General features: G+C 38.6%; 1 protein-coding gene across 1 annotated transcript in view; it reads left to right on the top strand.

Moving 5' to 3' along the window:
* Positions 1-549: 549 nt before the first annotated feature.
* Positions 550-17,617, top strand: part of LOC136885424 (aminopeptidase Q) — a 256,957-nt gene continuing 239,889 nt past the window's right edge. The window contains exons 1-3 of the mRNA XM_067157954.2: positions 550-705; positions 12,188-12,276; positions 16,962-17,266. Coding sequence (XP_067014055.2) covers positions 12,196-12,276; positions 16,962-17,266 — 386 coding nt within the window. The 5' untranslated portion in view covers positions 550-705; positions 12,188-12,195. The remainder of the gene's footprint in view (positions 706-12,187; positions 12,277-16,961; positions 17,267-17,617) is intronic.

Raw genomic sequence — 17,617 nt, 5'->3', positions numbered from 1 at the left:
TACTTATTTCTTCCTGAAAAAATGCTGCTAATTTGGATGTTGGATTACTCAATCCATAATGCTTGGAATAGTACCAAAGTAATATTAGGAAGAGTTATATTTACCATAAACCAAACACAAGGCCAAAAACTTGCGTTAAAAAAAGCATTTGTTGATTCAGGAAGATGAATCATTATTCTTTACGTTTGTGTATTGTAAGCTAATATTGCTGGGAAAATGTTTGAATGATGTACCTTCTCAATTAATATTTTAAGGAAACAAAATAAAAGGTTTGCACTAACAGGCCACTGTCTTTAATATGAAAGGATGATGGTAGTGTGTGTTCATCCTTTCTATAGCAGTGTACTGTTATGTTTTGAGAAGGTCTTACCTTACTTAGTGAAAGGAGTGACTCTTTATCTTTTAGTAAGACTACGATTGAAGAGATATGAATAACATTGATCATATGACCATATTCTTTTCTTGTAGCAATTGGCTTGGCCTTCAGGCAATGACTGAATTGACTTGACCTTCCCTGTAGGAGCTATAGTGTCATGAGAACTGTGAGTGAGTCTGTAAGATGAGTTGGCTTGAGTGGGATGGATCCTAATTACCGGAGATGGAGAGCAAGAGAGAGAGAGAGATAGAGAGCTTATGAGGCAGATGTACTTTATTTCTGCAGTCAGTTCATCCCAGAAGTTCTACCTATTACATGTGCTTGGAAAGGTATGTCTTATTCTAATTCCTCATGTTAGAACTATACAAATATATGTGATTTACACTAAAGTTATGGTAATTTATGTATAGATTCAGTAAGTTTATATAGCTAGGTACTTGAGTGTGTAGTTTATACATTGACATTTTAAAAACAGTTTGTAGTGTGGTTTGTCAGTTGCATAACTTCTTTTCTATTGGCCATTTTTCAGTGCTATTTCCAAAGAATCCTGCTCCTCATATTGGTTGATAGTTATGAATACGTTATATTATAAATGAACAGTGGTGGGAAGAGTACAGGAAAAAAAAAGTAATTGGGCACGATTACAGTTATTTGAGAAATATTTTACTCAGTTATGGTTACAAATTACTTTTTCAGCACCGGGCGAGTTGGCCGTGCACGTAGAGGCGCGCGGCTGTGAGCTTGCATCCGGGAGATAGTAGGTTCGAATCCCACTATCGGCAGCCCTGAAAATGGTTTTCCGTGGTTTCCCATTTTCACACCAGGCAAATGCTGGGGCTGTACCTTAATTAAGGCCACGGCCGCTTCCTTCCAACTCCTAGACCTTTCCTATCCCATCGTCGCTATAAGACCTATCTGTGTCGGTGCGACGTAAAGCCCCTAGCAAAAAAAAAAAAACTTTTTCAGCAAGTAATCAGTAAAATTATAATTACTTTGATACAGAATGCTAGTCTGAAAGGAAATCATTTTTATTTCCTCATGGGGCTGGAATAGTACAAAAATTTACAAGGGAAAGATATTACTTTATTTTGTACTTTTTTTCTTAGCATAGAGTTATGCAAGTGGCTATCATTGCAAAGTGAGACTAAACATGTTATCTACCTTGGAACTTTCAAACATGATTTTTCCTATCATTTTAAATTTTAGTTAATGACATTTAAAATTTAAAATAATTTGCCATTTACTTGGCAAATACATTTATTGGTTCTAAAATTCTCTTCACTAATGCTCAACAACTTGATGGAGGGGGACGGAGTACATCTTTAAATTTACTGAAAAGTCGTCCTACAGAGGCACTTGAAAGAATATCTGTGTTTAATTTTAAGAATATCATTGGAATAAGTATGACATTTTTGAAAGTCTGGAGAGATAAATACTTCATCCAGAACTGGTGAAGCTACTGGATTTGCTGTAGTAGAACTGAAAAAGTTATCTTCATCATAATTTAATCTTTCTCCATTTCTGCTTCCATTGATGTATATCAGTTACTAGAATGTAACTCTTACTAGAATGTAATGATCACAGTATTATTTCAAGAGTAAATTCTTTCTTTCTTAATCCATTTATCCTCCAGGGTTGATTTTTCCCTCGGACTTAGTGAAGGATCCCACCTCTACTGCCTCAAGGGAAGTGTCCTGGAAGATGAGACTTTCGGTCAGGGGGAAACTGGGGAGGAGGACCAGTACCTTGCCAGGTGGCCTCGCCTCCTATGCTGAACAGGGGCCTTGTTGGAAGATGGGAAGATTGGAAGGGATAGACAAGGAAGAGGGAAGGAAATGGCCGTGGCATTAAGTTAGGTACCATCCCGGTATTTGCCTGGAGGAGAAGTAGGAAACCATGGAAAACCACTTTGAGGATGGCTGAGGAGGAAATCGAACCCCCTCCTCCCTCTACACAGCTGACCTCTCGAAGCTGAGTAGACCCTGTTCCAGCCCTCATACCACTTCCAAATTTCATGGCAGAGCCAGGAATCGAACCCAGGCCTCCAGGGGCGGCAGCTAATCACACTGACCACTACACCACAGAGGTGGACCAAGTAAAAATGACATTTTATAAAAAGTAACGATTACAAGTAAAAATTACAAAGAATGTAATCGTTACAAGTAATTCGATTACTTTTAACCAGTTACTTTCCAATTCTGTAAATGAGATATAAGTTACAAATACTCTGCATCCAGCCAATAACTCAAATAATTTAATATCATAATATCATAAGTTGTATGTTCAAAGAGTCAAATTCGGTGATTCACAAAGAGCAATACCTTGGTGTTGTCTACTAACTTTGGTGAATTTTAGATATGTTCAGTCTGTCAAGAAATAAATATGTATTTTTCCCTTTCTGCAAGAAAACATAATGGCAGGCATCAATTTTTGGTAAATGAGACAAAGTCTCTCATAGTGGATTGACACTGCTGGTGGCTCCAAGTAGCCTACGCAGTGGCCTCCACGGTATGCACGTGCCATGCATCTTGGTGGGTGAGCTATTTACACATTGGGGTTATAAATTTACTCATTCGGGACAAATATTTCAGGTTCCCTATGGAAATCAACATCTATATCATAAGTTGCATGTTTTAAGCTGTCAATGGTTTGAGGGTGTGGAATGACCAAGTCAAGCTGAATAAGGTTGAGTGGGGTTTATAGGAGTAGGAAAGTTCACAAAATGTAGATAAAATTGGAATTCAAGAGAAAAAAAAAAAAAAAGGGGGCAAATATACATTTATAGGAAGAGGAGTTAGGGATTGGAATAATTTACCAAGGGAGGTATATGATAAATTTCCAACTTCCTTGAAATTAAGAAAAGACGAGGTAAAGAACTGATTGGTAACTTGTCACCTAGGGAACTGCCTTAATTCAGGTCAGTGGTTATTAATTAATAGGGGTATAAAGAGGTGATTTTACTGCTCCATATAAAAAGATACAATCTTATTTCACCAAAGGTGATCAAAAAATCAAAATCTCTTTATTTGCAAATGAGGTGTCTACCTCGGTGGCAAATGGTACACTAAAATACATTATTGTCAAGCACTAAATATTAAATTAACAAGAGAAGAAAATTTTCCTATAATACAATATAATTTATGCTAACAATTTTTTCTGTTAAACACACAGCTCATTCTTAATAAATTTATATTGTTTACAAAATTCTACTTATATTATCTCCTGTACTACTTACAAATATAGTCAACTGATATACAGTATGTGGAATTACTTCAAATGATACTATACAACTGGTATAAGATTAAACTTTACATTGCTTTTTTTTTTAATTTACCCATTTTGGAACCTAAGTAGCATAACGACCTGCTGCGTCTTAACCAGAGCCCCTTTTGCCACCACTTTTCAGAGTTCCTGAAGGACCTTCACAGCTACCGTAGCGGTCCCAGGGCCCTCGAAGTCCCCACTGTACTTCACCCCTACAGGCAGTCCCCTACTTTGGCTGTCCACCTCCTTAGACCAGGGGATGGAATTAATTTAATCACACACATTATTTTTTTTTTACAATAACCTGCACTGGTCGAATGCCCTCTAACACTTCATTTATTTTTTCTGTTGCTGTTTATTCTCTTCTTGAATATCTATACACATTTTGGAAAAGGATCAAACACTACCCCTGGTAAACTGTTCCACTCCTTCACACCCTTCCCAATGAATGAAAATTCACCCCAGTCGCTTCTGCTAAAATTCCTTCTAATTTTATATGTTTGGTCTGTCCTGCCGATATAATTATTTTCCAACTGAAGCCTCTCATGGATATCTTCCCATGCTTCTTCTCCTGTATAGGCTCTATATAATCCTATAAGTCTAGTTTTCTCCCTTCTCTTACTTAAAGTTTCCCACCCAAGTTCCTTTAACTTTTCTGATACACTACTCTTTCTCCTGAAATCCCCTGTTACAAATCCTGCTGCTTTCCTCTGCACACTATCTATTTCTTTTATTAGGTATTCTTGGTGAGGATCCCAAACACTGTTTGCATATTCCAATAATGGACGAACCATACTTAAGTAACTTTTTTCTTTTAATTCTTTATTGCATCCTTTAAGTAGCCTCATTATGACATGTAACGGTCTGTATGCTTTCCCAACAATGTTGTCAACATGACCCTTCCAGTGCAAATTACTTTCAAATCTCACACCTAAGTATTGCCATCTTTTGGGATAACTACCTCATCCAAAGTAGCCTATATTCAAATTCAGTTTTAAAGCTCCTGTTTGTAAAAGTTGTAGCAGTTGATTTGCCTCCATTAACCTTCATATTATTTTCTTCAACCCATTGTTGGATACTTTCAAGGTCCCTTTGTAATTCTGAACAATCCTCAATGTTATTTATTTCCCTATAAACAATTATGTCATCTGCATACAATCTTATTTTTGATGTTATATTGTTCCCTAAATCATTTGCGTATATTAAGAAAAGTAACGGACCGATTATACTACCCTGTGCAATTCCCTTCCAAACTTTCTCTTGCTGCGATACATTATTTCCTACTTTGACTTTCTGAACCCTTGAATTTAGAAATGTTTTTATCCAACGTGTAACCCTTACGTCCAATCCTATTCCCTCCAATTTCTTAAATAATATTCCATGTTCCACTCTATCAAAGGCTTTGGAAAGATCTATGGCTATGCAATCTAACTGACCTCCTGAATCCAATTGATCTGATATGTCCCGCTGAAATCCCACCAGTTGTGCCTCACAAGAAAATTTCTTTCTAAATCCATACTGGCTCTCCATGAACCAATTTTTATCATCACATATCCCTCTGATGTACTTTGATATTAAACTCTCCAGTATTTTACAAACTATACTGGTCAGGCTGATTGGTCTGTAGTTCTCTGGTTTCCTTTTATCACCCTTTCCTTTATAAATTGGTATTATTATAGATTCCTTCCATTCCTTTGGTATTACACTATTATTTATGACCAAAGTACCAGCCGATTTACACCTGCAGGTAGTTTACCTCCCGGGCAGCTGCCAGCCACTTTACCAGCAGATGGTAGAACTGGCCCATAGTCAAAGAGAAATTTTAAATAAGGCACTATGTACCACCCCATTGTCTTTAATACCTCCCTAGTAATTTGATCACTTCCTGCTGCTTTTCCTTGCTGAAGCAGTTGGATTTCTCTGAAAATATCTTCATTTGTGAATGTGAACCTTCTTGTTTCCCTCTGTGTCTCTCCCTCTCTATATTCTGTTATGGTTTCCAACTCCTGACAATCATCTACTGAATCTCTGAATTCCCTACTAAATAGGTTTGCTTTTTCAGTATCTGTTAAATAGTGTTCACCCCCTTCTCCCACCATTGTAGGAATTTGGATTCCTTTTCCTTTTTGATTCCTGATATATGAATACAGCTTTTTCCATTTCCCTTTGTGATCATTACCCTCTTGAAGTATGCCATTCATATAATTCTCTTTTGCTTCCTCTTTTCACTCTATTCAGTTCCCTCATTAGCTGTTTTCTAGTTTCTCTACTCTCCCTACCCTCTTTGATTTTCCTGTTTACTGTTCTACATTTTCTTCTTAATTTTCTTATTTCCCTTGTATAATAAACAGGGTCTGAGGTCATTTTACCCTTCTTAACAGGTACAAATCTCTTCTCTCCTTCCCAGATGATTCCTTTAAATTTAGCCCAAAGTGTATCCACATTACTCCCTTCACTTATCCAACAACTGAATTGTGATTTAAGGTAAGTCCCAAGTTCATCAACTTTAGTTTTTCTGTACAATTTCTTGTCTTGTGTAACCCTCTTATGAAGTCGTTTTGGTACGAGTCCCACATCCATTGTTACAGCCTTATGATCTCCTATTCCTTCAATTACCTCAGTTTTATTAACAATTTCCTATGGTTTAACCAAGAATACATCTAGTAAGTTATTGAGACGAGTCGGTTCTTGTACTACTTGTGTAAATCCTCCCTCCCAAATTAACTTATTTGCCAGTTTCTGTTCATGGGCTTCACTTGCAGCTCCATTCCATTCAACTTCAGGCAAATTTAGATCTCCCCCAGTTATTACCATATCATTATTATTGTTTTTATGAGTATAATCTTAATTTCTCAAATATTTCCATGTCTCTTTCCTCTCTTCCAGGCCTGTATGTTCCTATAATTCGCACCTCCTTCATATTATCACAAACTAATTTTATCCCTAATATTTCATCCCTTTCATCGGTAAACCATTCATGTGAACAATAAGTTCCCTTCACCAGAATAAACACCCCCCCTCCCTTTTTATTTCCTCCGTCTCTACGATAGACTGTGTACCCTTCTGGAAATACTTCTCTGTTACTCACCCCTTCTCTCAACCATGATTCCACTCCTATCGCCACATCTGTCTCATATGATTCCATCAATGTACCGAATTTTAATTGTTTATTTACTACACTTTGACACTTTACCAAGAGCAGTCTCAGGCCCCCTTCCTCCCTAAAACTTGACTGTTGCAATTGGGTAGGTTGAAATTCCTTACTTTCCTGGGTTTCATTTTCTAGTTGACTGAGCCAGCTTGAAGTACAGCTGGCTCTTTCTACTAGTTTTCCTGGTCAGTATTATAACTCAAGGGAGTTGCCTGTTTTACAGTACATATCGTAAGATTAATAAAATCTAGAACAATATTTGCTATCTTTCGTTTACCTGAATTGTTTAGATGGAGGCCATGTTTTGTATAACAGTATCTCTCAAAACTGCTGCATTCAATAACCTGAGTATTCCGAAAATGTTTACAAATTTTAACAATATCTGTACTGACCTTGTCCACTTCAATGTTCACACACGAGTCTCTAATCAAATCATGCCTGTGGGGCACGTTCACTACAAAGACGTTAGTGTGGGTCAGCTTCCCTAGTGTATGTTTAAGTTGTGATCTTACATTCTTGGCATTGTTGTGAGCTACGTCGTTCGTCCCACCGATGGTGAGCACTGCATCACCGCTCCCGAAGTTCCTTGTTGCTGCTTCTACGTTTTCCAGGACACTGCTGATAGAAGCTCCTGGATATATTTCACTGGTTGCTGATATATTCTCGTCGTTTATCACTCCCGCAATTCCCCTTCCTTGGTTATCACCAAACACAGGTACCTTTGCTGATTTAGGCCTAACTGGGTCTTGAATCTGAAATCTAGGCCTAAATTTTAACGTCGGCACGGCAACGGCAGTGGATCGCGATGATTTGGTATCACGCGCGTGAACACTTTCTTCCAGAATTAAATTATTTAGGGCAGAAAACCTATTTCTGATGTTTATTTCCGGAAATTCAGCTGTAGATTTCTTTTTAGCCGGCCATCCATGAACTACTTGACACCACGTGCTCGAGTTTGTTACTGGTACTGGTATATCACTCGAAGAATGGTCAGTCCCAAATTCTAGCGATTGCAGTCTTCATCTCGTACTTGGGTTCTGAAATGTTATATGCATTTTTAAAAGTTTGTGTATGTTGAATCCTAACTCATGTTTATACTACGCTCAGCCTATGTGACATTTAATGAAAAAGTGTCTACAAATTTTGAATCTTTAACTGCCAAGTTCATCTCGAACTTACGCAAAATTTGAATGTGTTATATGTATTTAGAAGGTTATTGTTTACTGAGTCCTAACTCGTGTTTGTTATAATTTTATTTCACCCTTCATAGACTGTTTTGAAGTGACATTTAATGAACAGTATCTACAAATTTGAATCTTTAACTGCCAAGTTCATCTCGAACCAAAGGTTTAAATGTCATGTACAATTTTGAGAAGTTTGATTATGTTGAGTCCTAACTCGTGTTTGAACTATACTCGCACCAGTGACATTCAATGAATAAGTGAACACACATCTTTAAGTGCCAAGTTCATCTCGTGCTTACACAAAGTTCAAATGTGTTACATGTATTTCATAAGATTGCGCTTATCGAGTCCTAACTTGTGCTTGTACAATTTTATTTCACCCTTCACAGCTGGTTTTGAATTGACGCTTAGTGAAAAAGTGACTACAAATTTGAATCCTTAACTGCCAAGTTCATCGCAGTCCTAAAATTTTAAAAAATGTTATATGCATTTTTGAGACGATTGTGTTTATTGAATCTTAACTTATGTTTATACTACACTCGTGGCAGGCGACATTCAATGGAAGAGTGTCTGAAAAAATCTTTAATCTTCAATGCAAAGTTCATCTCGAACTTCCGCGTGGTTTTGTTGTGTTGTATGTTTTTTTGGGGATTGTGTTTTTGAGTCGTAACTCATGTTTGTACAGTTTTCATTCACCCTTCATGGACCATTTTGATGACTGACAATTTCTGACCTTGTAATTCACTATTTTATGTCTCTTTTACTCTTATTCAATCATAATGATGTAACATTTTGTGTAATGTACATGTCTGCATGTATACGCCTATGCCTATTTCTCACATTTTGGCTGAAGATGACGCTAAATAGCGTTGAAACTAGTTCCAAGTAAAAATATTTTGTAAATAAACATTATAACATTTATTTGTATTGAAAAGGTGGACACTTTAAGTTACCTATCTTACGTTCTCAGTTCAATATGGACAAAAAATTAAATTCTTAGATTTAAACGGGGTATGGTAGTCGGTGCCCGACGGATGGGAAGTGCGATTTCGGAAGTGGTGAGGGAATTCGGCTTCACACGATCAACCGTGTCCAGGGGGTATCATGAATGGTTGAATGTGGGTGTCACCGTCCACAACAGATGAACGACAGGCCATCCAGCCATCCTCGATGACCGTGACCAGCGACATTTGAGACGGATTGTCAATAGTGACAGACGGGCAACCGTGCAACAAATCACGGCCCAATTCAACACAGGCCTTGCTAGACACGTCTCCAAGTAGACAATCCGCAGGAACATGGGTTCTATGGGGTATGGGAGCTGGCGCCGCACACGGGTGCTACTGTTAACCCAACGTCATCGGGCACAATGATGCGCATTTGTCGCCAGTCACCAGGGATGGACACTGGAACAATGGTGTAACGTGATATGGTCAGATGAATCACGATTTCAACTGCACCATACCGATGGGAGGCACCGTGTATGGCGCAGACCACATGAAGCGACAGATCCCGCCTGCCTTGAAGGTGTGGTCCAGGGCGCTGGTGACTCTGTTATGGTCTGGGGTGCATTTTCCTGGTATGGAATGGGCCCCCTAGTTGTTCTGGAAGAGACTTTGAATGGTACGCGGTATGTTGAGCTGCTCGGAGACCATCTCCACCCATTTTTGACCTTCCAGCGCCCAGACGGTTCTGCGGTGTTTCAAGTTGATAACGTGCCGCCACATCGCTCCCATGTCGCCCGGGAATGGTTCCAGGAACATGCAGCGGAAGTTCAACGACTGCCATGGCCACCCAGGAACCCCGATATGAACCCTATCGAGCATATCCGGGATGTCCTGGAACGCAGGCTCCGTGCCATGGATCTTGCACCCATGAACAGACCAGCATTGGCGACCGCTCTTCAAACGATTTAGTGTCAGCTGCGTCCAGAGGACTACCAGGGACTTGTCGACTCACTTCCACGGCGGCGCACTACAGTTCGCAGGGCCAGAGGAGGCCCCACACGCTATTAGGTGACTATCCCATGACATTTGCTAAGTCAGTGTACCTTCAAATATGAAATTAGATGCCAAAATATTGCCTACCATAATCAAATAAAAATACTTGCAGACCAGAATCAGGAAGGCCTGTAGAAAGATGCCCATTAAGATTCACATAATATAAGGGGATCAGTGACAGATTTTACTTCTTCCACAAATGAGTCTGATCAGTACCAACATAGCACTAGAAGTGGCAATACTCACTAACATTTTTCAAAAGAATATGTGGCCATTGCAGTATATGCAAATTTTATAATGTGGATCCTCCTACCCCTAACCACACCTGACTCCATCAAACTATGTACAAGCCTATCAAGTGACAATACAGAGATAACATGAAGTTTACATTATGTAGAATACAAATTTACCAAAAGAAGCTTGGACAGAGCACAAAAGCTCATGGTACCCCATTATAAATGAGCACAAAGCTCAGAATAAATTACATGTGTATGAGCACAAAAGCTCAGGCACTTTCTAATAATGTCCTTTACCAGTTTGCTGCATAGTCGAGATTAGGCTGACCTGTAAAGTTTAGTATTGATATACCACAAAAGAAAAGCTGTAGCTTCTAATACCATTACAAATAAGGTCTCTAACTCCTGTGTCCATTTAACAAATTCTACAATAACGCCCCCAAATGGACTAGAAGGTTATGTTACAATTAGAAAGAAACCACCCATTGCTTGAAAATTACAAGTACACTCATTATTTACAAGACTGGATACACAAGAAAAATCAGATCTAAAGATCCATAGTAAACAGGAGCAGAAGGCCCACACTACATGGCCACAAAAATGGAGAGGAAAGAACAATAAAGTTTAAATTTTACAAAAAAGGCCAAAAAGAAAATGAATGGAAGGAAAACCACAGTTCACATAGTACCTAACTGGGCATAAGGCCCGATGAAGCAGAGTCTAATCCGTACTATTTGGTGACTAAGTTAAGGAAAACTTTAAAAGCTGAAAGGAATAATTTAAATTTAATGGTTGCAGGGAAACTTAGTCACCAAATTCTAAGTTGAGAGGAAGTTTAACGATGGTACATCACTCGTGGTTCCTTATATTTCACAAAGACCCACCAGGATAAAGTTTAAAGTCCGGAGACGGAGAACAGAAGCCTACATTGAAGTTAAAGATTTCCAAAGAAAACTCTACATCAAAATTTAAAAGAGAATTGAACCTGAAAATTACATTCTAGAAGGGGTCGTAAGGATCTTCCCTAATTACATATGCGGGTCAATCATATGTTAGGTATTCTGCCTACCTTAGTATCCATTCTCACGACGGCTGATCTCCCACCTCAATCAATTCCCCTCTCCGAGGGACTCTCGTCTCAGATGCCCAATACAAGTTACACTGCAGCCAGACAAGACCAAGACCTTCTTTAAATAGTAATCGAGCCAAACATACTGGAAGGGAAAGAAAGGGAAGATGTGATTGGAGAATAGGTTTTTAGGAGAGGAGCAATATGATTGGAGGACACTTTACTAGCAGGGATGTCAATATAAACAAAGCATACAGACTACATGATCAAACTTAGAAAAACAAAATTTCTTCATATTAGTTAAAGTCCTTGAATACTAGACTGCGTTAGTGATGCACCAGTAGAGACATCTGTTCCTTAAAGATGAAACTTCTTCTACCAGAGAGTTCATGAATTTTGAAGTAGGGAACACTTGATGAAGAAGAAGAAACTGGAGAAACATGAAGAATTGAACTGGTTTATACTCCAGAGGACAAGGGAGAGAATAATAAGCAGAGAAGGAAGGAGATGAGATGGGCTTTTACACCTGCTTGTAGGGGTAGAAGTTTAAATTAATAAGTTTAAGTCAATGATGAGATGTGTAGAGAGCTGAATGGAATCATAACGGAGTCGCTATAACTAGCAGAGGATGAAGCTTTACCAGAAAATTATATAACTTACTACCTTCATTTATAATTTTGATATTTTTACAAGAAATAAATTACAGTTCTGGCAGTGTCAGAATTAAAGAAAACAACAATTTAACAATATGCATCCTAATAGAACAATTAGTAAGGTGAGTAAGAATTCTTATTGTAGAAGTTTAATAATTTTACTAGTGTAAACTACATAGTGATGAAGGTTACATTTTTACTGTGCATCAATCTGGAACTAACTAGAAAACATAATTCTTTTCTTCTTTTCTTAGATTTTGACATGAAACTACATCTCTATAGGGGGCTGCTGTTAGCAGCAGTAACCTTCACAGTCACTTCAAGTGAATTCCTCTCAAATGAGGTAAGTTTGTTTTCTTATTTAGGCAGGAATTTGTTTTGAATTGTTATAAAACCAATATTTTGTAAACTAAGAGGTCCGCAATCTCGCTATGTGCACTTATTGTTCATTTCCATCTGTATCATTTGTTTTCATTTCTTTTCTTCTTAGGTTAACACAGTTTTAAGTTTCAATTATGTTTTCTATTAACCCCTATTTCACTGAAATTTATCACAGTGAGTTGTTTTTTACTCCACATGTTTATGTAAATATTGTATATTGTGCTATTTTTGTTTCCGTCATGTCTCTCTTTTGTTTTTTAATTTGTTCCTTCATGATGTTTTTTGGCATTTTTAGCTTAATTTATGTAAATTATTTCAAATACCCCCCTTTTTATCACTGAAGATGGCTCAAACGAGCTGAAACGTGTTTGAATTCGATTAGTCCATCTAATGATGGAATTGTGTAATGTATTGAACTAGGAGGATACACTCAATTTTTACCTTTGTAAAGACTAAGTAAAGGTACAACATTTTATCATCAAGTCAGAGAGCTTTTATGGCATGACAAAGTATCCAAGGGAATGAAATTAACATTATATAAACAGCATTTCATACCAATTGTAACATACGGACTTGAAGGACTGGTAACTAATAAGAGACAAGATAGTAAGTTCCAAGCAGTAGAAATGAAATTTTTAAGAACATAGGTTTAAAAGACAAGAAGAGATAGAATTCAAAATATTAAAATCAGAGAAGAGCTAAATATAGAACTGTTAATACAGAAGATACAGAAAGCAAGACTGAGATAGTTCGGACATGTAAAAAGAATGGGAAAGGAACGGGTAGGAAGAAGGGAATTGGAAAGAGAAGTTAAGGGAAAGAGACCAGTTGGAAGACGGAGAAGAAGGTGGATGGATCAGATTTGGAAGGATATTGGAGAAGCTGGATTGGATGTGGCAGAAGTAATGGAGCAGGAAAAGTGGAAGGACAGAAAGGAGTGGAAGAGGCTTGTTAACCACACCTGGGCGACTGGAGTGGGACATTGATGATGATGATTACATTTTAGAAGACTTCTTTTAACATTTTAAGTTATCCTCAATTTCAGACTGATTTTTCTCCTATTATGTGATAAACACATGAACCTACTCCTAAATATGATTTATATCATTATTTCAGTGCAGTACAGTACAGTACAGTACTAGTTTTTGATGATAGTCACCCCAGATGACGGTACTCAAAATGGAACCTCTGTATGATTGTTGCCATTTCAATTTTTAATTTCTGACTGTAGATGAAGCAACATCTTTTCTGTTTTAAATAAAAATATACTGAAAATACAATAGGTACTATATCTGAGTCATCCCAATTTCTTGGAAGGTGCATTAACAAATTAATCCTTTGGTACTAACCCATTGACACTACAGTCCCAATTAGCCTTGGCCTACCAAGCGTCCATTGCTTAGCCTGAAGGCCCATTGATTACGAGATGGTGTGTGGTCGGAATATCAAATCCCCTCAGCTGTTTTCTTGGCTTTCTAGACCAGGGCCACTATCTCTCCGTCAGATAGCTCCTCAATTGTAATCATGTAGGCTGAGCGGACCTTGAACCAGCTCTCAAATCCAGGTTAAAATACCTGACCTGGCCAGGAATCGAACCCAGTGCCTCCAGGTAAGAGGCAAACACATTAAACATACGGCATTTCCTGTTTTCGCCCCTTAATATTTCTATTCCACTCTATACTTCTTCTTCTACTGCTTTCCCCACATCTTTCGTGTTGCGGGTGCAAACTGTGTCGCACATGTGGATTTGGCCCTGTTTTATGGCCGGATGCCCTTCCAACCATATATGGGGTGATGTAATCGCTATTGCGTGTTTCTGTAGTGGTTGGTAGTATAGCGTGTTGTCTGAATATGAATATGAAAGTGTTGGGACAAACACAAACACCCAGTCCCCGAGCCAGAAGAATTAATCGAATCAGACACAATTAAAATCCTTGACCCAGCCAGAATCTAACCTGAAACCCTCTGAACTGAAGGCCTCTATGCTGACCATTCAGCCAATGCCACTCTATACTAATCAAATAATATACTGTATAGCATAAAGCATGACTCACACATCTCTGAACATAAATACCAAGTTTCAAGGAATTCTATTTAGCCATTTTCCTGTGATGTAGTAGCAAACAAAGAAGCAAGCAAGCAAGCAAGCAAGCAAGCAAGCAAGCAAGCAAGCAAGCAAGCAAACAAACAAACATTGAACTGAACCTACGTTTGACTTTTGTATACCTTGTCTAAGATAAAAGAATAGTATAAGGCAAAAATTTTAAGTGTACAGACATAAGTGTAATTTTATTTATACAGATGGCATTAAAAATTCTTGTTAAGCAATGTACAATTTATGAAACTGCAGTACAGGCAAAGAACTAAATATTATTTCCTATGCCTGAAGTAACTGTAAATACACTATTTACCAAAAAGTAATTGGGCATCTATGACAGTTGGTAATTTAAGACATCAGTTGACCTGTGTGGCTGACATATACTTCAGGACATACGAGAACCAGTTGACACGAGGTGCAGAGCTATCAGAATTTGATAAGAACGTGATTGTGGGTTGCCATCTCAGTAGCATCGAAAGTAGCATTCATCCTATGTAAATGGAAGATGGATGGTCGTTGTGCCAAAGGTGCATGTTCTGGGTGATCTAAAATTTTGACCAACAGAAATCGCAGAACCCTGAAATTTTCGAAAATAAGACACAGCTGATGGCTTCTGTCCAACAGGAGTATCTGTTTTCATTGGAACACTTTGTACAGAATCCCACCAACTCAGATATTTCAGAAGAGCAGCGGCACATAAGCCCCCATCACGAAAGACAATAAGGATTAGCGACTCAGGAGGTGTTTGTAGTGTCACAACTTGAGACTGGACCACTGAAATCAGTTCTGTGAAGTGATGAGTCGAGATTCACATTATTCTTGGTCTGATGGACATGCAAGGAATTGGTATCTACCCAGGAAATGGCTTCTGCCAGAGCGTATAGTGCAACCAGGAAATTCGGGTGGTGGGGTGATGGTGTGGGGCTATTTCTCATACTTTGGCATGAACCTGCTGGTGTTTATCGATGGCAGTGTGAGCATAGAAGCATATTGTAACATTCTGGATGATGAAATACTCCCAATGTTTTGACGTTTTTACGGAATTAATCCTTGTTTCTTCTGGGATGACAATGCTAGATGTCATGTTTCGGGGCTTACTGTGCAGTGGAACACTGACAGCAACATTTGCCGACTGGACTGGCCTGCCCATTATCCCAACCTCAGTCCAATAAAACACCTTTGGGACGAATCCGATTGCTGGGTGAAATCCTGAGGGGCGCGGCCAAAATCCATTTTCCCACTTTCGGAATGGTTACAAGAGGAATGGCGATGAATCTCAGTGGTTGTCTTGCACACACCCATTGAGAGCATGTCGGACAGGGTGGCTGCTATTATAGCTGCAAGCAGTGGCACTACAAGGTTCTAACAGGGAGACCACCACCAAACAAACATTGTGGACAGGTGCCTTATTACTGTTGGGTAGATAGGGCATTAATTTTATTTTTATATTTGGGATTTATCTGAAATACTTTATATCAGAATGGTTATCCTTGAAGAAATGTAAGACAGACTGTGCAAGTGGCACATCTGGGAAATACTTTGTTTTGGAGAAATACATGTAGGAAAGGTGTTGCAAAATCTCTGAAACAAGCAGTGAGAATAACTGTGTGTTTAACCTTAGCTGCCACAACAGTGAGTGCATCAGCGGTAGTCAGAGCGGAATAGGCAGCAGTAAATTGAAGCATGCGGCCGAATAAGGGTCTATCTTACATTTCTACCCCTGCTGAGTATTTGGTGGAGTAAAGTCTATGCACTCTCCTACACAATTTCCACAAGTTATGTTAGAGAATTAGCTTGTGTGGAATAAGGGTGTATGTGCATACTTGCCTACCACCAGGCATATTGAAGCTCTCCAACCTTTTCAAGCTCATAACTCAAAACACGCCGGGTTAACATAGACCCTTATTCGGCCACATACTTCAGTTGACCAAGACAAAACTGGCGTACGTGGTAAATGCTCGTTTTGGCTCTGTCTTGTCTATTGTCAGATTCACAGCCAGAATACCTCAAGGCAAAGCAACGTTTATGTCTTACTGCAGTCTGCATTTACAATGGTGTGTTTACAGCATCTTGTAACTTTTGACTCATTTCTCCAAGAAAGAGAACCAGTCACATGCTACCACAGTATGATCTTCTCAGTGCTTTTACAATTTACAAGCCCTTGGTAGAGTTACAAATTGCACTGTCATAAAGCAAACATGTTTACTGTTCACTTGAAATTCAGTTTTTTGTGTCCATATTCATTAAAAAAAACACATCTCTGAAATTTTGAAACATATTCTAAAGAAAATGGATCTGATGGCTTTGTTTTCTAGGCAACAGGACATCTCTTCACACTGGCAGAAAAAATCAATTTCCGTGTCCTTCAGGAATACTCATTCTAGCATTTGTTAAATGCATTTCAGATACACTCTATATACCAGTTAGTTAGTTAGTTAGTTAGTTAGTTAGTTAGTTAGTTAGTTAATTCTCTCTTTATTATTCTATTAGCAAAGCTTCATTTACTATAGTCATATGAAGTCTAACTGTAATACTAATGATCTGTTTAGATTGTGGAAAATCATAAGTTGGAGAAACGCAACTCTAAAACACTTGAAGAATCTCCTCTTCCAAGACACGTTACTCCTAACAGCTATAACCTGGAGTTACAACCATTCCTCCATGAAGGTCATTTCCGTGGTAAAGTGGAAGTAAACATCAGCTGTCATGAGCCCACTGACACGATTGTTCTACATGCTGATAGTAATCTCCAAGTAGTACTCTTAGACTCGGCTATCCAAAGCATTGGGCTGTGGGATCCGTTTTATGGCAGAAGTACCTTCAGGCAGATGGGAGGCTCACACCATTATGAAAGGTAAGCTGGAAGACGTAAGGAGCATATACAGTTGAAACTGGTTAAGACATCCCTTTCTAGTACATTTTCCTGGTTACTATACCATTATTCCAAAATCCCAGGCCATGTCCTATTAAATACATGTTAAATAATCCTAGATAGCACATTTACATCACTCTTTCGTATGTTCATAACTCCACCATAAGAAATTTAAATTAGCGTTCTTGGCCACATTGTGTGCACGAGGGACCAGCGACAACTGGCCTGGGTAAGGCTTTGATAGAGAACTTAATTTCACGGTCTGGAGCGCAGTTGCATGTCGGCCCACAGCTACAGGGAGCGTTAGTCCCAAGCCAGTCTTTGCTATGGTTG

This window comes from Anabrus simplex, chromosome 1, assembly GCF_040414725.1.
Source record: "Anabrus simplex isolate iqAnaSimp1 chromosome 1, ASM4041472v1, whole genome shotgun sequence".
In the NCBI taxonomy this organism is placed as follows: Eukaryota; Metazoa; Arthropoda; class Insecta; order Orthoptera; family Tettigoniidae; genus Anabrus; species Anabrus simplex.
Note: the sequence above shows the minus strand (reverse complement) of the source record. Positions and strands in the feature narration are given on the sequence as shown.